The sequence below is a fragment of the Olea europaea genome, chromosome 14 (assembly GCF_002742605.1).
Source record: "Olea europaea var. sylvestris chromosome 14, O_europaea_v1, whole genome shotgun sequence".
Classification (NCBI taxonomy): Eukaryota; Viridiplantae; Streptophyta; class Magnoliopsida; order Lamiales; family Oleaceae; genus Olea; species Olea europaea.
The window spans coordinates 7,826,842-7,851,906 of record NC_036250.1 but is presented as its reverse complement, the minus strand read 5'-3'; the positions used below and the strand labels follow the sequence as shown (position 1 = coordinate 7,851,906).

At 33.5% G+C, this 25,065-nt stretch overlaps 3 protein-coding genes across 4 annotated transcripts; 2 read left to right on the top strand and 1 right to left on the bottom strand.

Annotated features, from left to right (window-relative positions):
* Nucleotides 1–867: 867 nt before the first annotated feature.
* Nucleotides 868–3,901, bottom strand: LOC111409009 (protein C2-DOMAIN ABA-RELATED 4-like). 2 transcript variants are annotated; one of them, XM_023038900.1, is made up of 3 exons: nt 3,715–3,900; nt 2,028–2,123; nt 868–1,396 (listed from the first exon to the last, which is right to left on the bottom strand). In XM_023038900.1, exons 1-3 carry the CDS (start codon nt 3,823–3,825, stop codon nt 1,103–1,105), a joined length of 501 nt encoding a protein of 166 aa, XP_022894668.1. In that variant the 5' UTR covers nt 3,826–3,900; the 3' UTR covers nt 868–1,102. The 2 variants fall into 2 exon arrangements, with proteins under 2 accessions (XP_022894668.1, XP_022894669.1); XM_023038901.1 differs by lacking the exon at nt 2,028–2,123 and having other exon boundaries at nt 3,715–3,901.
* Nucleotides 3,902–8,057: 4,156 nt separating this feature from the next.
* On the top strand, nt 8,058–9,021 carry LOC111409461. Its single transcript, XM_023039506.1, has 2 exons — nt 8,058–8,535; nt 8,841–9,021. Exons 1-2 carry the CDS (start codon nt 8,058–8,060, stop codon nt 8,876–8,878), a joined length of 516 nt encoding a protein of 171 aa, XP_022895274.1. The 3' UTR covers nt 8,879–9,021.
* A 1,849-nt stretch (nt 9,022–10,870) lies between these two features.
* On the top strand, nt 10,871–13,249 carry LOC111409459 (uncharacterized mitochondrial protein AtMg00810-like). Its single transcript, XM_023039505.1, has 3 exons — nt 10,871–11,739; nt 12,889–12,988; nt 13,124–13,249. The coding sequence occupies exons 1-3, from the start codon at nt 10,871–10,873 to the stop codon at nt 13,247–13,249; spliced, it is 1,095 nt and encodes a 364-aa protein (XP_022895273.1).
* The last annotated feature ends 11,816 nt before the right edge of the window (nt 13,250–25,065 follow it).

Sequence of the window (25,065 nt, the reverse complement as noted above, 5' to 3'; positions counted from 1 at the left end):
TAGATGATTTAAATATTGTTGAACTCTTGAAGAATTTTCAAATTACGTAAAAAAGAATTTCATGATAAAAGTGTGATAAAATAAAATTTTATCTCGACTTGCATATCAAGCATTTAGCCAATTGAATTCTTATTTATTGTCGACTTATATAAGAACGATCTTGACAAAGTGACAATATTTTGCATGAAAAAATGACTCTTTCATTCGACACTCAATGGTTCTTTATTCACTTAAAGTGGAAAGAAGATAAATTTTTTTTTTCGAGATGATAATATTTTGATTTTGAAATACTATATCTTAGTGCTATAGATGCATATATATTGTATATTGCTAATAGTTCAAAATTTGAGACTAGTTTTTATGATACAAGATATTATTTGATCCACATAAAACTCACCAACCAGTTGATAGACACACATAGGGATATAATGACGATTTACGTGGCGGAGTTCATAAAACCATCATCTAATGCAATACTTGAGAAATTGATAAATAAGATATCAAACCATGAGGGGGTAAATACGGATGCAGTCTTTTTTTCAGTAATCAATATTTTTGTCTCGTTCGGTGCATTCTCTCTTTATTGTTGTGTATGATTTCTCCCATCAAGTACTGCTTGGTAGGCAGGGGCGGACCCACTTGAGGCCAAGTGGGGTCAGCCACCCCCACTTGATTTTCAAATTTTTGATTTTTCTTGAGACTTTTTCAGGTTTTCAGGATTTTTTCTATGATTTTTTGGTTTCGCCCCTTAAATTTTTTGGTTTCACCCCCACTGAATTTTCATCCTGGATCCGCCCCTACTGGTAGGTATAAAGACTTTTGAATAATTTTTGCTAATATCTCATACATATACTTTTCAATCCATGATCAAATTGGAAATAAAAATATAAATAATTAAAAGGGTACAAATTTAACACTCACATCTGACATATAAATACATTCTAAGGAGTAGAACAAAAATCTGAACTGTACAAGGCTGTAATGAACAAGATTTTTTAAAGATTATTTTTAGTACTATAGAGCGCGGTCGAATTCTCCTAACGAAACTTGTCGATCTTTACATCATGCGTAGAAGTAACGAGTTGGACGCCCTATAACTCCATTACGACAAACCTCTAGATCCCGGGACATGTATCCACTGCAATTGGAGCTCTATTTCACCACACTCAACATTTCTGAGTCTGAGAAACATTTGCTGGATTACTTCACCATTTTCCCACTTAATACAACTCTCTTCTGATAGACAATTTTCCCGGTTTGGTTTTACTTTGCAAATTACGGTTCCACTTGGAATATTATGCAGTCTCATCTTTACAGCTTCTATAAATTCTTTAGTGTCGAATTCAGCATCTCCCATTTTGTCATCTAAACTGAATTTGTCTTTGTCATAAACTTGCTGCAATCACATTGATTAACAGATATATTACCATAAAAATTGCAAGACTATTATTGAATTATCAATACAAATCATAGTTATTAGGATCGGCTCGGCTCGTTTTGGTCATAGACTCGGTCAAAGCACATGGTTAAAGGATAATTGGTTCAACCGTCAGTTGCTGGCTCAATCGGGGTCTTTTTGGGGTTGAAATTTTATTTCAAAAATTAATTTTAAAAAAAAGAAGAAGAAGAAGACATAATATTCATAAGCATTTGTATGATATCATAATTCTAATGTTATAAAATTTGGACCGGACCGAAGTGGAGTTGAGAGTTTAGTCTGAAAACCTACCAACCAGTCACAAGTCCGGTCCGATTAAGGGGGTATTCACAGACAAATTTAGGCTGATCATTCTCAAATGTGAATTTCATCCATGTATACCAATCGATTGGACTTGAAACTGGTTGGCCGATTTTCGGACTGAAGCAATCAGACCGGGTTTAATAACACTGATTCGAATACCCAAAAATTGTTTTTTTTTCCCTGTAATAAACCTTAATTATTTTATCGATCATTTTAACGATCCTTAATTAATCTACAAGACTGCAATAACCCTAACTCCAAACGTTCATACATCAATTATACTCACCAACTTGATTGGAAGATTAGGGTCATCAATAGATAGGGTTAGTTGGTCATTCCATTCAGGGTTGACATTCCTTTTCACCACACGAGTCTTTAATTTCTGTTCCAAAAATTATAATTTCAATTGCATAAGATTAACAAAATTGAACTAAACTGAATTGAACGTGCACAAGTTATCTTTGTAAGTATTATGCCCTAGGTCCAATCAACTTTGGATATAAATACTTTTATATATAATTAATGCAATTAAATGACAGATCTATTATTTAATTAATAGACAATTAAATAAATAATAGAGTCCGTAGATTTAAATCTTCGTAATTTGTTAATCACAAGGAGTTGTGATTGTGAGATACAAATTACATCTGATTGAATCTTAAATCCCGTGGTCGTAAGTAATAACGAGATACGGATATCGTTATTACGGATAGACCATCAAGTGTCGCATTTCTTACTTGTGAAGTAAGTAGCTGATCTCACAAATTAAAGTGTGGTGACACTTAAATGAACACGTGGATATTTTTGTTATAGAACAAAACATTGGAGACCCGTCGAGAGATTCCACATGGATAACTATTTGAGTGTCAGTGGTTAATCTCTAACGTTCGGTAGTGGAATTGATCCTTTGACTTGAGGTCGTCATAGTACCTTATATGAGGATAGTCATATTTTGGCGGTGTTGGATGTTGCTCTGAAAAGGGCCGCTAATACGATATCGTTCGGGTATGTCAAGAATCGTATGAAGGTTGTGATTGATCAATAAAGGATTCGTCACTCTTAGATAGTAGGAGATTATGATCTGCGTTTCATTCAATTAAGTCAATGATGAAATCCTTGGCCAAGGTGTACTCATAAGTCGAAAAGGAGTTTTCGATTTATATTGACTTAATAGTGGAGTGAAAGATATGATCGATGATCGAGATTGACACAACTCCATATCTCGTAATTGATCGGATCATATTGACGAAGGGATTATAGTTTCACGGTAAACGAACGAATTTGATTTTGTCATACCACGTGACATTTCCCGTCACATGTATTGCCCTGATACATTGTTAGATGTCAATCAGGGACGACGAATGTGAATTGACGATAAATTAAAAGGGTGTTTTAATTTATCAATTTTGATTAGATCAAAATAATATTTCACGTCGTTAGGTATTATGGTCGGGAACCTAATGGGTCACACACAAAAGAGAATTGGAAGATTGCAAAATTTCCAATTGGTTAATTTAACAATCGTTGGATAAATTAATTAATTGGATTTGTTATTTATATTTTCGAATTAATTAATTGGATTAATTAATTCACGGATCGGGTTTAATTAATTGGATTAATTAATTATTGGACCGGACTGGACCGAGCCTGTTTGGGTTTATATAAATACATAACTAGGGTTTGAGGTCCATAAGGTTTTCATTATTCTTGCTGGCACAAGAGAAAACCCTAGAGGCTGCAATCATATTCTCTGTGTGGATCACCGTTGGAGGCTGGACAATTGGACAGCTGTGGTGGCGAATCAAAGTTGTGGAACGAAAAGAAAAGCAAAAGGATTGCAGATCTGGAAAAGGTACAATCTTATCACAATTTCTATCTAAACACAAAGGCGATTCTTGGTGGGAATCGAAAATTATTTTTAAATTTCGCTGTGCATGTATAAGTAGATTCCCAACAATCTTGAAAGAGAGTACCTGTTTTCCCATCCTAAGAATCACGTAAGGATCGCTGCTTGTAGTGTCTCTTATAGCAAGGTCGATACCTCTTATGACATTGACTCTTAGCAAACCGAACAAATTTTCCATCTCCACTGGTTAAAAACAATAGCAGCAAGCACTTTATTTAACAGGCAAACAAATGAAAATCAAGAAAAGTTGGAGTTGAGTGTGTCTTCATATGTGTGTGAGAGAGAGAGAGAGAGATTGAAGATTATTCGAGTTTTGGCTATGGCTTCTACCTTGTAACACAAAATTGAGGCGATATTTTATTGTAATGAAAGTCAAATATATAAATAATTTGGCAATTATAAACTGCCGGCTTTAGACGTTGTATAAGTCAATTCCAGAAGGGTACTGTTGACCTGGCTAGCTGGTGATTATGAAGAAGATAATTGCCTCGTAGATTATGTAAGCTTAACAGAGACTCGAATAACGGGTCATAAATAAAGAGTAAGGATTAATTCTAAATGATAGGTGAGTTAAATGATTTATTTAATACCACGTTAATGTCATCTAGATTGGGACTGTAATTCCAGTTTAAATAGCGCTAAATGATAAGTTGAATGAAATGTGAAATTAAATGAATTTCAGCTATTATTTAATGTCACATTAACGTTACCTAGATTGGGGTTGTAATCCCAGTAAGAGCTAAATAACATTACACTTACTAATATCCTCATTTAACAATTATTAAAATGAGCATTTTTTTTTTTTGGAAAATAAGTTTTGAGATAGTTAGAGTGTGTTTGGTTTGTTGTTTTCAAGCTGTTTTCAGTTTTCAACTTTATAAAACACTGAACATATCTTTGGTCTGATATTTCTAAAAATGCAATTTAAAAAACAATGATAAATTTATAATATAAAACTCAAAACACATTTTTGATGTTTTGAGTGTTTTCGGTAAAAATTTTGAAAACACTCAAAATATGGAAAAATAGCATTTAAATAAAAAAAAATTCAAATAAAATTTTAAAAATAAAAATATAAAATTCTAACAAATAATATTTTAAAAATTATAAAAAATTAAAATTCAAAAAATAAAATTGATAAATTCTAAAAATAAAATCCAAAATTAAAAAAATTAAATTAAATTTCTGAAAAAAATAAATTATAATACTAGAAAAATAATTCTAGCTCTTAATAATCATTTACTAAAAAATTCAAAAAAATTTAAATGATCACAAATAAAAATATTTTAAATCCACATCATTAGTTTTTATTTTTTTCTATATTTTGAAATTAATTTATTATTCAATATTTTAATTTTTTAGCGTAAAAGTGTATAAAATCCACCAACTTTAAAATGCATAAAGTACTTGATAATATATTAACATAAATTTTTCAATTTTTACTAACCAATCAAATTTAATGTAATATAAAAAAATTTCAAAATTTTAAACTAAACGTGTTTTTTAGTTTTATGTTTTTAAGAAATAACTTTTCAAAATGACAAATCAAACGTGTTTTCAAAAAATTTTAAATAGTCCCTTAAAATGGAAAATAGAAAATGAACTCAAAACTCAGAATTGAAAATTGAAACGTAAACCAAAAGGGCCCTTATTTTTGCAGAATGTGCGTTTAAAAAGTAGGAACAAGTTTTGAGTTTACGTGCAAAATATTTTATTCTGAGAATATATGACTAAAAATAAGTTTGAGGGAAAAAATTTATTTTAATGGTTGCCATCTTTACTCACTTTGGTGATAGAGTCATCATTAAGGAACTTCTCGTTGATTCTTTTCACATACGTTGTGGTTGTAGGTATTTTTAAAATTGCCATACTCAATACCACTCAGCAATTTTGATAATGTCTCTCAACATTATTAAGCCCCTGTTTGAATTGCATTTTTTTTTAAAGTATTTAAAAAAAATAATTCATTTCCAATCACATATTTTTTTATAAAATAATATTACAAGTAAATTTAATTTTTATTTTTTATTTTTTAACCACACATTCTTCTAAAATTCAATATTTCAAAACATATATTTTTTCCCCAAAATCTCGTTTTAATGGAGGCTATATTGAATTTAAATTTTGTATTGTCTCGTCTTCCTGTTTTTAAATATAGTTTACATTTTATTTTAAATTATAATTTTTAAATCTAACTTCTTGGTGGGTCATCTTCTCATCTCTTTTTATAGCAAGTCAATATTTTCTTTGGATAAGCTTACAAGGAAATGAATTTACTTAGGATTAAATTTTTAAATTTATATATCTGAATATGATGTGAGTGAAAGGAATTATTTATTTTGATATTAAAAGATTATCATCAAAGTAACATTGTGGTGGCGATCAAGTCACATGGATAATGAAGTAATGGTAATCAAATCACCTAGAAGAGAGTTTTTCTCGTTGGCAAAGTTGTGAAGTGATCAAGCCAAGTTCTATTGTCAATTTTATAAGAAGATTGAAGATAGTAGTACAAAAAAGTCGAATTTCAAGCTCAGAGTTGAAGAGCTATAAATTTGGTTCTATCTAATATAATTAAATGAGGAATGATAGCACCTGCTGATAAAAGGTTGCAACGATAAGTATTCATAGTTCATACGTGTGGTAATTGGAAAATTTTGGACTTAGATGAAATTGTTGTAGTTAACCCAAATTTATTAAATAAAAGAATTTATTATGAATACAAAAATAGATTTCTTGTTTTTCAAAAAATAAAAGTATCGTATTATAAAGTCTTTTCCTTTATGTGTTAATACATTCATGTTACAAGTTGACATAAAATAAATGTCATATTCTCATTTTTATGTCACTTGTCTGTAACTCATTTTGAATTAAAAACTTGTTTGGCTAGGATTAAATCCCGGCCAAACAAGAGGGCGCCCCTAACCACGCCTTCAATAGGGGGCGCCACGTGGACGTCTTGTTTTTTGGTTGGAATTTGACCTTGGCCAAACAGCACGGCTCCATTTTGATTTCGGTGATGAGTGGGCATGGACTACCTTTCTTCTTGAATTTTGAATCTACAGTTTGCGGATGACTGACACTTGTTTTTTCCGAAACAGCTTATTTTAGGAATTTTCTTAATCCAAAGAACTTAATTTTGTTTTACAGTGAGAGATTCTCATTGGTTTACCAAACTGAGTTCACGTGGTCTTTACCAGTAAAATTCCTTTCTTATAGACAATAATAATCAAATCAGCTCACATAAATCAAGTCTACAATTCCTTAGATGTTTACGGGTCGAATTATTTTAATTCATATTCCGGATATGTATGTCAAAAATTATTTCCATTGTCATGCCTTCCCTTCTACTCGACTTCATTCATAGCTTGGTCGATCCACTCGTAAGAACAAATAACGACGTAATTTATAGCTTAGTCAGTTCACTCGTAAGGTTGAACAATGACATAATATATAATAGTTTGCATACTCAAAGAAGATCACCCCTTCTTAAATGTGAGGAAAGACTGATGATTCAATTTCAAAGGAAGTGACGGGCGCGAACCTGGATAGGACGATGCTTCGTTCCACATGTTAAGAAATATAGGATTATTTATTATTTATTAAGGGTAGAATAGTCCTTTTTAGTTTCCTTTGTTTAGTTTATATATATTCTCTTTGTATTTCTGCAATCTGGTATTTCTGTAATCTGTTTTTTTTTTATTATGGCTACTGAAAGAGACGATTCCCTTCAGTCTGTGAGTGTGAGGTTAGATGGAAAGAATTATTCGTATTGGAGTTATGTGATGAGAAATTTTCTTAAGGGTAAAAAGATGTGGGGATTCATTAGTGGAACTTCTGTGAAACCTGAGAATACCAATGAGGGTTATGCTGCTTTGATAGATGCCTGGGAATCAAACAATTCAAAAATTATTACTTGGATTAACAACTCCGTGGAGCATTCCATAGGTAGAGAGTTGGCGAAGTATGAGACATCAAAGGAGGTTTGGGATCATCTGCAAAGATTATCCACTCAGTCAAATTTTGCAAAGCAGTATCAATTGGAGAATGATATACGAGCTCTTCATCAGAATAATATGAGTATTCAGGAGTTTTATTCTGCTATGACAGATCTTTGGGATCAATTGACCCTTACAGAATCGACAGAATTAAAGGCATGTGCTGCCTATATTACTCATAGAGAGCAGCAACGGTTGGTGCAATTTTTAATGGCACTTCGCAGTGATTTTGAAGGACTCAGAGGTTCAATTTTGCATCGTTCTCCAATTCCTTCTGTTGACTCAGTTGTCAGCGAGTTATTGGCTGAAGAAATACGTATGGGATCAATTGACCCTTACAGAATCGACAGAATTAAAGGCATGTGCTGCCTATATTACTCATAGAGAGCAGCAACGGTTGGTGTAATTTTTAATGGCACTTCGCAGTGATTTTGAAGGACTCAGAGGTTCAATTTTGCATCGTTCTCCACTTCCTTCTGTTGACTCAGTTGTCAGCGAGTTATTGGCTGAAGAAATACGTCTTAAGTCTTATGCTGAAAATGGAATTATTTCTGCTTCTAAGCCTTCTGTATTAGCAGTGTCTTCTAAGCCATCCTCTAATAATCAAAATAAACCTTACACAAGGGTTGCCTTTGACGAGTATAGTTTCTGTAAGCATAAAGGTCATTGGAAGGCTCAGTGTCCTAAGTTGAGACAGTCGAATCAATTACAGCAGCAATCTCAAGTTTGGAAGCCTGGCAACCAATCACGATCTAATGCTCATAGACCACCACAATCTAATACCGCAGCAGTAGCTTCATCAGGTCCTATCACTGATCCTAGTACTTTGGTTGAGCAATTTCAGAAGTTTCTCTCCTTACAACCTCAAGCTATGTCTGCTTCTTCCATAGGTCAGTTGCCTCATAGTTCTTCAGTTATGTCACATTCTGTATGGGTCTTGGATTCTGGAGCTTCACATCATATGTCTCCAGATTCTTCGTCTTTTGCTTCTGTGTCCCCTTCGTCTTCTATTGCTGTCATGACTGCTGATGGCACTTCTATGCCATTAGCAGGTGTTGGTTCTGTTGTCACACCTCACTTGTCCCTCCCTAATGTTTATCATATTTCGAAACTCACATTAAATCTTGCTTCTGTTGGTCAGTTATGTGATTCTGGTAATTTAGTCACATTTTCCTCTTCTTCTTGTTATGTGTAGGATCTGCAGTCTCAGAAGCTGATTGGGACAGGCCGTAGGAAGGGTGGACTATATATTTTGGATGAGCTAAAAGTGCCAGTTGCTGCTGCCGCTACTAGTGTTGATTTGTCTTCGTTTCGTTTGAGTCCTTCTTCTTCTAGTTTTTATTTATGGCATTCTCGTCTAGGTCATGTTTCGTCGTCTCGTTTCAGATTTTTAGCTTCTACAGGGGCTTTAGGAGATTTTCACCCTTGTGATATTTCTGATTGTAGTGGATGCAAACTGGCAAAATTTTCAGCTTTACCTTTTAATTGAAGTATTTCTGTTTCTTCTTCTCAATTTGATTGGATTCATTCTGATATATGGAGGCCTTCTCCTGTTGCCACAAAAGGAGGGTCTCGATATTATGTTTCTTTTATTGATGATCACACTCGTTATTGTTGGGTTTATTTAATGAAACATCGTTCTGAATTTTTTGTGATATGCTTAGCCTTTCGTGCTCTTGTTAAAACTCAACATTCTACTGTTATCAAATGTTTTAGGTGTGATTTAGGTGGGGAATACACTTCTAATAAATTTTGTGAGCTGCTTGCTTTAGATGAAACTATTCACCAAACTTCGTGTACAGATACTCCTGAGCAAAATGGTGTTGCTGAAAGAAAACATAGGCACATTGTTGAAACTGCTCGTTCTCTCTTGTTGTCTACATCTGTCCCTAGTGTGTTTTTGGGTGAAGCTGTTCTTACTACTGTAGGTTTGATTAATACAATTCCATCTTCTCATATTTCAGGATTTTCTCCTTTCGAAAAGTTGTATGGGTATACCCCTGATTATTCTCTCTTTAGAGTTTTCGGTTGTACTTGTTTCGTTCTTCGTCCTCATGTAGAACGTAACAAGTTGTCATCTCGATCTGCAATTTGTGTCTTTCTTGGTTATGGTGAAGGTAAAAAGGGGTATCGTTGTTTTGATCCAATAACTCGAAAATTTTATGTGTCTCGTCATGTTGTTTTTCTCGAGCATATACTTTTCTTTTCTATTCCATCCACTACTCATAGTCTGACTAGATCTAATCTTATTCGTATAGATCCTTTTTCTGACAATCCTGATAGTTTGTCTTCTCAGGAGCCTACTACTTCAAATGTCCATTCTCATGTTCCTATCCCGTTGTCTTTACAACCAACTCGTACTAATCATTCCGCAGGTACTGACACTTTACTCTCCGGCACACCTAAAACGTCCTCTTCTCCTACGGTTCCTCAAGTTCCGTCTGAGATTGTGGATCAGCCTCTACGTCAATCCATACGCATTCGTAAGTCTACAAAGTTACCAGATTTTGCTTATTCTTGTTATTCTTTATCCTTTTCTACATTTTTAGCTTCTATTCATTGTCTCTCTGAGCCCTCTTCCTATAAAGAGGCAATTCTTGATCCTCTTTGGCAGCAAGTTATGGATGAGGAACTTTCTACTTTGCATAAGACTGGTACTTGGGACTTGGTTCCTTTACCTTCTGGTAAGAGTGTTGTTGGTTGTCGTTGGGTGTATAAGATCAAGACTAATTCTGATGGGTCAATTGAGCGATACAAAGCTAGGTTGGTTGCAAAGGGATACTCTCAACAGTATGGTATGGATTATGAGGAAACATTTGCTCCTGTTGCAAAAATGACTACTATTCGTACTCTTATTGCAGTAGCTTGGTTCGTTAGTGGCGTATCTCTCAACTTGATGTTAAAATTGCCTTCCTGAATGGAGATCTTCAAGAAGAGGTTTATATGGCACCTCCTCCTGGTGTTTCACATGATTCTGGGTATGTTTGCAAGCTCAAGAAAGCGTTGTATGGTCTCAAACAAGCACCTCATGCTTGGTTTGAGAAATTTTCTATTGTGATCTCTTCCCTTGGATTTGTTTCTAGTAGTCATGATTCTACTCTTTTTGTTAAGAGCACTGATGCAGGTCGTATCATTCTATCTTTATATGTTGATGACATGATTATTACTGGTGATGATATTGATGGTATTTCAGTTTTGAAGACAGAGTTAGCTAGATAGTTTGAAATGAAAGATTTGGGTTCTCTACGATATTTCTTGGATATTGAGGTAGCCTTCTTACCCAGAGGTTATCTTCTTTCTCAGTCGAAATATGTTGCAGATATTCTTGAGCAGGCAAGACTTACTGATAATAAGATTGTTGATACTCCAATTGAGGTTAACGCGAAGTATTCTTCTTCTGACGGTTTACCTTTGTCAGATCCTACTTTATACCGTATTATTGTTGGGAGCTTGGTATATCTCACTATTACTCGTCCAGATATTGCATATGCTGTTCATATTGTTAGTCAGTTTGTTGCTTCTTCCACTACAGTTCATTGGGTAGCTGTTCTTCGCATTTTGCGATATCTTCGGGGTACAGTCTTTCAGAGTCTGTTACTTCCATCCACCTCCTCCTTGGAGCTGCGTGCATACTCTGATGCTGATCATGGCAGTGATCCCACAGATCGCAAGTCTGTTACTGACTTCTGTATCTTTTTGGGTGATTCTCTTATTTCTTGGAAAAGCAAGAAACAATCTATTGTTTGTCAATCTTCCACCGAAGCAGAATATCGTGCTATGACATCTACTACTAAAGAGATTGTTTGGTTACGTTGGTTACTTGCAGATATGAGAGTTTTTCTTTCTCATCTCACTCCTATGTATTGCGACAACCAAGGTTCTATTCAGATTGCTCACAACTCGATTTTTCATGAACGAACTAAGCACATTGAGATCGATTGTCATCTTACTCGTCATCATCTCAAGCATGGCACAATTACTTTGCCCTTTGTTTCTTCTTCTTTACAGCTTGCAGATTTTTTTACCAAGTCGCATTCTATTTCTCGTTTTCGTTTTCTAGTTGGCAAACTCTCGATGCTTGCAGTTGCCGCATCGTGAGTTTGAGGGGAGATGTTAAGAAATATAGGATTATTTATTATTTATTAAGGGTAGAATAGTCCTTTTTAGTTTCCTTTGTTTAGCCTATATATATTCTCTTTGTATTTAGGTTAAACCATCTTTTAGCATTCAATTAATTAATGTAGTATCAATGAAACCTTAGCCTCCTCCTTTTTTTTTGATTGGATTGTTTAACACCACAATTCTAGAGAAATAAAGATTTAGCGCACAATTTTATTCTTTTTTATTTACGTATTTCGTTAACTCAACTATCTGGTAAAGATAGGGTTATTGTACATTTCTTTCTAATATTTTTGAAATTTTTTAAATGAGTTATTGAAAACCCTAGTTGTTTGTTAATATCAAAAAGAGAAATCAAAAGAAATTAATAAGGAAGCATTTAATTGAACTTCTAAGTTTTAATTAATGAAAAATAAGAAGCCCCTGTTTGTTAGAAATTTTCCTAAAACTTAGTTTTCTACGAACTCAATTTTAATTATATTCTTTCGATAAAATAATTTGATACGTGAATTCATAACTTTTCCTTACTTTTTAATAACAAATTCTTTAAAAAAAATAATTATCACACAATCTATTCTTAAAAAAACTGTATCAAACATGCTTGAAAAATGTCATTGAATGAAGCTCGATAAGCATGCAAATTAAAGCTTTTTTATTTTGTTTCAAATAAGGTGCTAATAAGAACATGCTAGATGTCTGCATTCTCTGTAAGCTGAAAAAATTACCTTTTAATTCATCTCTGCTCCTATATTATATATTTGAAATCATACAAACCTAATTGTCTTTTAAGTTCTAACAGTGTACTTCTCTCGCTCTCTCAGAAACTGCCGGGTAAAATGGTAAGAGAAAAGATTGTGGTTTGAAGAATCGACTACTCAAAAATAGGCAAGTGAATAATTTCTTCCTTAAATGTAACTTTTCATTGACACAAACAGATGCAGCAAAAGGTAATTAATTTCTTTAGAAGCGGCTGAATATGTTGGGTGGTCTTGGGTTTATTTCATCCCAAAAGATAACTCAAGAGGTGAGGCTTTCCCTCACATTTATAAAATGAATATCAACCACATCCACAATCGATGTGGACCAACCTCAACAATCTCTCCCTCACATATCTGTCTTTGCAGGAGACCAAATACGTCTTCCCCTCATACAATGAGGCCTACGAGAGACCAAACCCGTCTCTCCCTTACACAAGCCCGTATCTTCGTGACTGTTGGGCTTGAGGTTTGTTGATAAACCAGACTTTGATACCAGTGTTGGATAGTCTTGGACTTCTCTCACCCCAAAAGCTAGCTCGAGAGGTGAAGTTTTCCCTCACACTTATAAAGTGAATATCAACTCCATCCACAATCAATGTAGGACAACCCCAACAGAATAAACTCGTGTGTTACTTTTTGTTATGCATGTGAAACTTTCTTTATGTTTGACATGATTAGTGCACTTCCTCAATACTTGAATGATCTGCAAATCGATAATGTTACATAAATATAATGGTTGACATAATCTTTAACATAATGATACATGACAACTTATCATTGAATTGTTTAAAACACAGTTAACTTTTTCATCTAATCACATCATGACAACACATATTCTATCATTCTCTCAAGTCACTCGAGCATTCCTCTATGCAAATATTATAGATATAGACGTTCCTTTCTAGCTTTTTTTGTTCATAGTCATTATCATTATAGATGACACTCACAAAGATTTGAATGCAGAAGCAGTAATCAAAATGACAACCATTTTTTTTTTCTTTTGTTCAAATTATTTGGGACGGCTATGGTTTTTTATTATCTTATACTAAGAAAAAAAGGGTTAGTAAGACGATGCCATGCTATATGCATATATGATATATTCGTTCTATTTTCTAGTATTTTAAGTATAATACTTCCATGAAATATCACAAAACTTTCCACTATATATACGTAAATTTGGTTACACTCTTTATAAGATATAAGGTCTGTTAGGTGGAATTTTTGAGCTCGTGAGCTCACGAGCCGGCTCCGGCAAAGCCCGTGTCCCCAAAATGGGGCTCGACCCTAGCCTAAACCGAGCCTCGAGCCGAGCCGGCTCGGGCTTTTCCCGAGCCGAGCCACGGGCGGCCCGAGCCGACGAGCCCGTTTGCCATCCCTAGTCTGTTAGGTGGAATTTTTGAAAAAAATAAATAAATAAATAAAAATAAATATTGCCCTTGAGATTAAAAAATTACTTTTGAAAGTATTTTGTATGGCTAAAAGAGTTTTAAGATGAAATTGACTTAGAGTAAATTCATGGGCGGATTAATGGTGCGCTGCACTTGGTTGCAGCCCATCGTTGCCCAGGTCCAAATGCACTACAAAAAAAAAAATAAAAAAAAATAAAAAATATATAATTGTCTAAATTGTAATCTATTAGCCCACATTAGCCTAGAAACAATTAATTTCAATGGACTAGTCCACCTCAAATTTTTTTTGTTTTAATCTTTAGCTCAATTATTTGTATCAATAGATAATACCTATTATCCCATTTCTTCTTCCTATTCTTATTCACGACTTCACGTATAATCCTCTATTCCCAATTGAAATGATTCCCAAAAATAAAATCCCTAAATCTTTTCACCTTCACCCTTGCCCGTAGCCACCAAACCACTTAGTGTCGTCTCACCATCTGCGACTCTGCCGACTTGGGTTAGGGACTTAGAATAAGTAATTTATTAATTTTCATCCAACTAGCAACTATCCAATAAAACAAAACATTGGTATAGATAAAGAATATTAAGTTGGATTTTTCTTATATTATGAATTTTTCTTATTATATATAAATTTTATTCGTACATTAAATTTTAAAAAAAATTTGCCCCCTATAACATTAAGTCCTGGCTCTGCCCCTGAGTAGATTCCTCATAAAACTCTTTTGCCAGAATTAGAAGAATTGTAAAACGAACCCTTAACAATCTTAAGGAGGGTATGGATCATATAAGGCATTAATGACATACTTGATACGTTGAATTAAATATGATTAAACCCGATAAAAAATATATTTGTACGTATATTTTTTTGTTAAATCCATTTCAACGTACCAAAATATGCCTTGAACAATAGGAAATTGGTGATAATAAGAAAGTCGAATGACACATTCAAGCTGTTGAAATAACAAAACTTTTATCTTCAATAATTTCAATTATATGCGGTATTAATTCTTTACCTGAATTTGCGATTGTCTAACAAAGTTTGCTGATCATAAGAAAAAGTAAAGTATCGATCTAACCTAAGGACATTGAAAGGAAAAATTCAAATAACGATTTCCAAAGTTTTAATGCTTGTTCTAAAAGGCACGGACAATGCGTGATGCGTGGCTAAAAGGCCTTATTTAGCAGTCAACAGTAACTGTTGACTGTTAATGTGTGTCTAGGCACGGTTATGCGCACCTAGGCGTGCATAATTATAAATTTTTAATTTTAAAATTTTTTTTTTACAATTCTTTTAAATTAAAACATAAATGTTGATTTTTTTTTAATTTCGTCGATTCTAAATTTAAAATAGTCGCTTGAAATCTTGAACAAATAAAATCTCTCAAAAATTCCTATTTATTTACTATTTAATATTTACATTTGAAACTTATCTTTTTATTGAAAACTTTGAAAAAATATATAATTTTTTTATTAATTTGTTTCAGATATTTGTATGTATTATTTTTAATTATTAAACTATTTTTTGATTGATTAAAAATTAAAATAATATTAAAATAAGAAAACGCATTTTTACACTTTTTTATGCCTATGCCTCATCGAAACTCCTCTAGCTCATAGCTTGGCCTCCATACACCGCTACATATTACGTTTTTTAGAACACTGATTTTAATTATTAAAAATTGGATGTACGGTTGGCATCCAAGGAAAGAGCACAAGCAGAAATTCAAATTTAAACACATCTTTGAGAATATTTGGCTTAAAAAGTTTACTTATAATGTTATATTTTCTTGTAAGCAGTGACATAAAAGTTGCTTTCGAAATACGTAATTTTACTACTAAATAATAAGAAAAATACAGTTTATTCAAAAATTATTGCCCAAAAAAAAAAAAAAAAAAAGGTAGAAAAAATTTTTGCCAAAAAAAAAAAAAAAAAAAAAAGGTAGTTCTAAAGGAACTCTTATTCCATTTTTAAGCTTGAGCCAGAATTGCTCATGTATGATTATTTATGGATCCATTTAGAGTGACTTTTGATAACTTAAAATAAGTTTTTGAAATTCAAAAGTTGCTTTTACACCATTTAATTAAGTTTATAAAATTGTCACTTTTAATTAGAAGAGTTTTTAAGAGGAAATTGGCACCATACGACTTTATCTTAAAGTTACATATATTAGAAATTAGTTTTCAAACACTAATTAAAGTAATTTTCTCTTAAAAGTAAAACTCTCCTACAAAAAGCAAAAATCCTTGCCAAACGGGCTCTATGCAAGTGAAGATATTCCAAAATGTAGCTAAATGGATGTTTTCAATTAAAGGATTAAAAGATTACTTTTAAGTGCAACCAAAATAAAGTGTCAATACAATGACTTACATAACTCGACACTTGTTCTGCTTAAGATCCCTATATGTCAAAGTGTAGAGATTCAACCGTTACTTGTAATCATGTCCTAAATAATTCCATTATAAGATAGTTCGTTTATCTTTAGTAATACAATATAGTTGAGATATTAATAAGAAAAATGGAAAGCAACCATAAAGGCAGTTGTTCAAAGGTGGAGCCACAAAATTATGTTTAGGTGGCTGATCTAAAAGAGTCGTACAGATTTTTTGAAAGCAAATACTTTGTGTAGCACCGTTGACAGATGGGAAAACATATATATATATATATATATATATAAAGGGGGGCCAAACACGTTAGCGTCTATTTTGTTAAAAATTTTCAGTACTTGGAGCTTTATTAAGGAAAAGAAGGATTTTTTATTTTATTTTTTTAAGGTGATGTTGGAACATGAGTTGCTTGGCCTGTTTTTACGAAAAATTAAAAATATATTTAGGATAGTACGAATTAGTCTTTTTACACCCAATTAATAGTATTTTGGATGGTTTTTACTAAAAAAAAAAAAAATGTTGAGGAGTTCAATTTCTAAAAAAATGATTGAGGTAAAAAGTGCCCAAGGTGATATTGATTTGAGGGGGGACTGCATAATATAGTCTTCAATTTAAATCAACCAATTTAAAGCTAGAAGCATTTTTAGATTCAGATTGAATTAGTTGTGTTGACGATAGAAGGTTTGTTACTTGATATCGTGTCTTAATTTATTGATAAGAATTTCGTTAAGTAGTGTTGTGATTTTGTCACTTTGACAGAAAATTTGTAACAGATGTAGTGAGAGATCTCAGTTTGCAACAGGATGAAAAGTTAATTGTGGTAACATCAAGCAATAAATGATGGATCATTCTTCACGTACAGAAACAATGGATACAGATCACCTACAGAACATAAATACAGGCAGGGTGGGTAGTTTTTTTTTCAATATAAAACTCACATGAGGCCCGAAAAGTTGATTGTGGTAACATCAAGCAATAAATGATGGATCATTCTTCACGCACAGAAACAAAGGATACAGATCACCTACAGAACATAAATACAAGCAGGGTGGGTAATTTTTTTTTTCAATATAAAACTCACATGAGGCCTACCCCATGTGAGTTTTTTGGTTTTGTTCTGTGAATGAACAGTTCTGGTAAACCAGAATTATCCATAAATGATTGCAAAACCCAGTGCTGCTTGTCAGAATACGAAACACTAGCACATGCAGCCACCGACATTTTAGTATTTTACGGCATCAAAATTTATTCAATGAATTGCATGTCCTTAACCTCTTCTCCAGTCATGTGGAGTGATTACTATGGTTTTATTATGAATTTGAGGATTTAATCGATTTTTAGGGTCTTAACAAGATAATATATATCAATTCCATAATAAAGAAAACGAAAAAAATCACATTAGATATCAATACAAATTAAAGAACTAGTTATACAGATAATCCAAGAGGCGTCAGTGCATATTTCTTAGCTGCAAATCCAGTGTTTCATCTAAGGATAAAACCTCTAGATATTGAGATTCATCTAACGATAAAAATTTTATTCTATTTTTTTTTTCTCTCTCAAATGAACCCTAGGTTTGTTCTTCATATTCTATATGATCTATATCTTTCTATAGTACCTTTCCAAATTTAAATTCCAAATTTGCTTTTTCTTTCTTTCCTTAAAAAAAATGGTAGGATATGTAAGTGTTATGCCCTAAATACAATCGATTTAGGTTGTAAATATTTTTGATATGTTTAATGTATTTGATTTTGGCAAGATCTATTATTTATTTAAATTAATTTTCTGATAAATAATATTAAATAATAGAGTCCGAAAATTCAAGTTTAAGTAATTTGTTAATCACAAGGAGTTGTGATTGTGAGATACAAATTACGTATGATTGAATCTTGAATAATCCGTGATCGTAAGTAATAACGAGATACGGATATCATTATTACAAATAGACCATCACGTGTAGCATTTCCTACTTGTGAAATAAATAGCTGATCTCACAAGTTAAAATGTGGTGACACTTAAATGAACATGTAGATATTTTGTTATAGAACAAAACATTAGAAACCCACTAAGAGATTCCACATGGATAACTATCTTAGTATCAGTGGTTAATCTCTAACGTTCGGTGGTGGAATTAGTTATTTGATTTGAGGTCATCATAGTGCCTTGTATGAGGAAAGTCATACTTTGACGGTGTTGGATGTTGCTCTACCAAGGGGCGCTAATACAGCATCGTTCGGGTATGTCAAGAACCATATGAAGGTTTTGAATGACCAATAGAGGATTCGCCACTCTTAGATAGTAAGAGACTGTGATCTGCATTTCGTTCAATTAAGTCGATAACGAAATTCTTGGCCAAGGTATACACATAAATCAAAAAAGAGTTTTCGACTCATAATAGTAGAATGAAAGATATGATCGATAATCGAGATTGACACACTTCCATATCTCATAATTGATCGGATCATATTGACGAATGGATTATAATTTCATGGTAAACGAACAGGTTTGGTTTTGTCATACCACGTGACATTTCCCGTCACATTTGTTGCGCTAATACATTGCTAGATGTCAATCTGGGACGGCGAGTGTGAATTTTTGATAAATTAAAAGGGTGTTTTAATTTATCAATTTTAATTAGATCAAAATAATATTTCACGTCGTCAGACATCGTGATCGGGAACCTGATAGGTCACACACAAAAGAGAATTGGAAGATTGCAATTTGTCAATTAATTAATTTAACAATCGTTAGATAAATTAATTAATTGGATTGGTTATTTGTAGCCCCGAATTAATTAATTGGATTAATTAATTCACGGACCGTATTTAATTAAATAGATTAATTAAATATTGGACCGAATCAGGCCGAACCTGTTTGGGTTTAGATAAATACATGGCTATGGTTTTAGATCCATAGAGTTTTCATAATTCTTGCTAGCACAAGAGGAGAAACCCTAGCAGTTGCAATTTATTCTCTGTGTAGAATTCATTGGAGACTGAGCAATTGGACAGTTGTGGAAGGCAGATTCACGTTGCTGGAACAAAGATAAAGCAAAGGAGTTTGCAAATTCAAGAAAATGTATAAATTTTATCACAATTCCTATCTAAATACAAAGATGAATCCTGATGGGAATTGAAATTATTTTTATTTTCATTGTGCATGTTTAAGTAAATTCCCAACAGTGGTATCAGAGCCAACTTTGTATTTGTTAGGAATTGATTTACATGTTGATTAAATTAAAAGTTGATTTAATTATGTTTATTCCTGAATCTAGCAATTATAGTGTTTAATTTTATTCCTTCAAAATTTGATTTTGAAAAAAAAAAAAAAAATTGGATCAAGCGGGACGGCGGCGGTGGCGACATGCAGCAGCGGCTTCGTTGCCGCTGCTGTGGTGGCGGGGACTGTCGCCTTCCAGGAGGCAGTTCCCCACGGGTATTTGGGCGGGGCAACACCAAGTAAATAAAAAAAAAATCTTAGGGTTTCTCAGATAGGGGAAGGTTGGAGGCGGGGGCTCCTATTGTAATTAGTGTAATTGCAAGCTCCTGCCTGCAATTTCAGTTGGGGTCATTTTGAAAATTTTAAATTCGAGGCCTGTTATGTAATTTGCAAAATTGAGGGACTTGTGTTTTAATTTCAAATGGGGTCAAATTGCAAATTTTGAAAATGGTTTTAAATTTGAATTCAAAATGGTTTTTGAAATTATGATTTTATTGGATTTGACCCATGTTTCTAATTAGGCCCAAAACTTAATGATATATTTAAAATTTGACGACTTTTATATTTATGTTAAAATTAGATTTGAACTTAAATATTTAATTTTGACCCTAAATTGAATTTTTATTTTATTTTGGAGTTTTGTCCTAAATTAAAATATTAATTCAATTTTATTAGAGTTGGACTCTAATATTATGTTAATTAAATTTTGATTTCAATTAATACTACTATTTCAATTAATACTACTTCCCCAATGCAAATTAAAATTTAGAGTAGGACTCTAATTTAATAATTAATTAAAATTTGATTTTGATTAAATTACTTCGCCCAACAGTTATGGAATTAGAGTTTGACTCTAATTCAGGATTTAGTTAAAATTTGATTTTAATTAAATAGGCCCGTCAATTAAGTTAATTATAATGATCCAAAATTTTAAATTAGTTTTGATGACTATGATTGCTAGATTTATGGGACATTGCATATAATATTAGATATTATACATAGGGAATATTTATGTGATGAATGTTTATTTATGGATGATTATGGACTCGACCGTATGGATGTATTGAATGGTAGATTTACTTTTTGTTGTTTTATGGGCTTGCGAGCCCTTAATTATTTTGGACATGCGAGTCCGTTATTATTATTATTGTTACGGGCCTGCAAGATCTTTATTATATTGGACCCGCGAGTCCATTGTTATTGTTATTATTATGGGCTTGGGAGTCCAATTTCTTTTAGGCCTGCGTGCCAACTAGTATAGGATACATGTTGCAGCTTGACTAATTATAGGCGCAAGAAGAGATGGAAACCATGGAGATAGTGCATTGACATTGATCCAATATTGTACCCCTTAGGAATTGGCCAACTAGTCTTCCCTTTGGTTAGGAAAAACTAGATAGAACAAGTCCATAATCATCCATACTATTATTTATATATATTTATTCGCATAGTTGATGCATGATTATACACACACACACACACACACACACTTGATGAGACCATTGCATGTTAAATCCCTCGTTAAAATATTAAGTTAATATTATTTGCCTTCCATCATTATACTGAAAAACGAGAATCCTAAATCGGCCTCAACTTGTTGAGTACACTCAAAGCTGGTCTATTAGGGATATGTTTGACACTATGAAATATTTGATATTTGTGAATGATGAGTTTGACTTAACTAAAATTTATCTTTTGTTGAGTACACTTAAGGAGATAAGTTTTAGAGGCATGTTAAGCTAACACATAAGATGTGTGAAGATAAAAGAGTTTTCAGCTTAATGATTTGGGAGTTGTATGGAGATACAATTGATAATAGTATTTACCCAAATATTTTATTAAGATTTGTTGAGTTCACTTAAGATCTTGATACAACGAATGGAATCCCAACCCACTGGGAATCAAATGTGGATTCCAATAATTTATGCATGAGGGTCATGAATTTATTTTAAATAGTGGGAACACGTTTAATTAAAGTCCATATTGAATTTGTGCAAATGCACTATAATACATATTGATTCTATATTTTCCGTCATTTGCAGTTTTTGAATCATGAGTAATCATATGAATTTGAGAGGCATACTGGATGCCAACAAACTAACCAGACCAAATTTTCTCGATTGGCACCGCAATTTGAGAATCTTTCTCAAGCATGAGAAAATTGGGTATTTCCTTGAGCAGCCCTTTCCAGAGGTGCCTACTGAAAATTTCACTCAGGAAGAGGTGGCTGCTTACAACAAACACAGTGATGACGATAACACTACAGTATGTGTGATGCTTGCAGCTATGTCACCTGAGTTGTAGAAGCAAAATGAGGGTATTGATGCTTACAATATGATTTTTCATCTCAAGGAGTTGTATGATAAAAAATCTCGTGTGAAGAGGTATGAGACCTCCGAACAACTATACCGGTGCAAAATGACAGAGGGATTTTCAGTCAGTGCTCATGTGTTGAAGATGATTGGTTTTATAGAGAAACTGGGTTCATTGGATTTTATCATGGATCATGAACTAAATATTAACTTGGTTCTGCAATCTCTACCAGATAGTTATTCACAGTTCATTATGAACTTCAATATGAATAAGATCGAATGCATATTCCCTGAGTTGCTTAATATGCTTAAAACTGTGGAGCCCAATGTCAAGGCTAGCACTGAACATGTCTCAGCTATTCATTCCTCCAAGGGCACTAAGAGGAAAATCAAAGGAAGTTTTAAGAAAACATCCAAAAAGGCTAAGGGCAATAACAAAGCAGTCAAAACAGGCAAGGACAATACCAAATCTGATGACCCATGCTATCACTGTGGAGTGAAAGGTCATTGGAAGAGGAACTGTAAGGCTTAACTCGCTAGCTTGAAGGGAAAGAAGTCTTCTGAAACTTCTACTTCAAGTATTTTTGTTGTCGAGGTTAATATGTCTACTTCATTAGCTTCTTGGGTATTAGATACCGGATGTGGATCTCATATTTGTATAAATATGCAGGGACTAAAGAGAAGTAGACCACTGCAGAAAAGAGAAGTTGACCTGCGCGTGGGGAATGGAGCAAGAGTTGCTGCATTAGCTGTAGGGACATTCTTCTTACCATTGCCTTCAGATTTAGTATTAAAATTAGAAAATTGCTATTTTGTTCCTGCCATTACTAAAAATATTATTTCTATTTCGTGTTTGAACATGAATGATTTTTCAATTAATGTTAAGAACAATCGTTGTTCATTTTATTAAGATAAGATCTTTTATGGTTGTGTGTGTTGTAAAATGGAATTTATATTCTTGACACTGAGTCATCTATTATGAGTATAGAAAGTAAAAGGCATAAAAGTGATAATCTAAATAATACATACCTCCGGCATTGCAGATTGGGTCTTATAAACAACAAACGCATTTCTAAGTTACATAAAGATGAATACTTGGGGTCAACTGATTTTGAATCATTTGACAAATGCGAGTCGTACCTGTTAGGCAAAATGACCAAGTTCCCTTTTACTGGAAAAGAAAAAAGAACCACAGAACTGCTGGGACTAATACATACTGATGTGTGTGGACCCATGTCAATCACCACCAAAGGTGGTTTCTCTTACTTCATCACATTCACTGATGATCATTCTAGATATGGTTATGTGTATCTGATGAAATTCAAACATTAAGCACTTGAAAAGTTCAAGAAATTCAAATTTGAAGTAGAGAAACAGACTGGTAAAAATATTCTCACGCTGAGATCAGATCGAGGTGGATAATATTTAAAGGGAGATTTTTTAAATTATCTAAAAGAGAATGAGTTTCTCTTGAAGTGGACTCCGCCATATACACAACAACATAATGGTGTATTTGAACGGAGGAATCGCACATTGTTAGACATGGTGCGATCAATGATGAGCCATGCAAACATCCCAAAATCATTTTGTGGTCATGCACTAATTGATGCGTGCTACACACTTAATCGTGTCCCATCTAAATCGATCGACAAAACTCCATATGAGCTATAGAGAGGAAAAAAACCAAACTTATCTCACATGAAAGTTTGGAGCTGTGACGCTTATGTGAAGCGGAATGAATCATAATAGCTTGAGGCTAAATCTGATAAATGCGTATTTGTGGGATATCCAAAAGAAACAATTGGATATCAGTTTTATAATCTCGTTGAGAAGAAGGTGTTCATCTTAAGACATGTCATATTCCTAGAGAAAGAGTTTATTCTAGGAGAGGGTGGTGCGAGCAAAATAGAACTTGAAGAAGTTCAAAAATCCACAGATACTGTTGACCAATTAGATGAACCTGAGTCTGATCCCACACCTATTGACGAACAGACTCTTGATCAGGATGTAGATAACCTTGAGGACACTCCAGCTCAGTGTAGATTAAGTAGGATCATTCGACCTCCCAGAAGGTACGAATTCACGATTACTAATCAAGTATTATTAGTCGATGATGATGAACCTACAAATTACGCAGAAGCAAAGTCTTGACTCGAAGAGATGATAAGAAGCCATGGGATCCGAAATGAACCCAATATATGAGAACAAGGTTTGGACCTTGGTCGACCTTCCAGGTAGGATAAAACCACTAGGTTGTAAATGGGTTTATAAGAAAAAGGTCGATGTGGATGGAAACATCCATACATACAAAGCAAGGCTAGTAGCGAAATGTTACACACAAAGACAAGGCGTTGACTTTGATGAAACTTTTTCGCCTGTAGCTATGTTAAAGTCCATTCGGATTTTGCTTAAAATAGCTGCATACCATGATTATGAGATATGACAAATGGATGTCAAAACTGCTTTCCTTAATGGAAACTTACAAAAGGAGGTGTACATGACACAGCTTGAAGGTTTTGAATCCAAAGGAGCCAACAAAGTATGTAAACTAAATCGATCCATTTGTGGATTAAAATAAGCTCCAAGGAGCTGAAATCTTCGTTTTGATGAGACAATCAAAAAGTTTGATTTTATCAAAAATGAAGATGAACCGTGTGTTTATAAGAAGACAAGTGGGAGCGCGATCGTATTCCTAATATTATATGTCGATGACATATTATTAATGGGAAACGACATCCCAATACTTTAATCGATAAAATTATGATTGTCAAAAAATTTCTCCATAAAAGATATGGGAGAAGCAGCGTATATCTTGGAAATCAAGATTTATAGAGAGAGATCTAAAAGATTACTATGCTTATCTCAATCTTCATACATAGATAAAATTTTGAGAAGATTTAATATGGAAGATTCTAAGAGAGGTTTATGTCCCATGTCACATGGGATTTACCTCTCAAAAGATATGTATCCTAAAACACATGATGAAAGGAATCGCACAGATAAGATTCCTTATACTTCGGCGATAGGATCTATCATGTATAGGGATGTTAATTGGACCGAGCCGGCTCGGCTCGTGGGCGGCTCAGGCCCGTGATTTACGAGCCGAGCGGGCCTCTTAGCTCGCCATGTAGACAAGCCGCTCATGGGGGAGCCCACAAGTGGCTCGTTTTGACGAGCCGGGCTCGTGGCTCGCCAAAAGCAACGAGCCACGA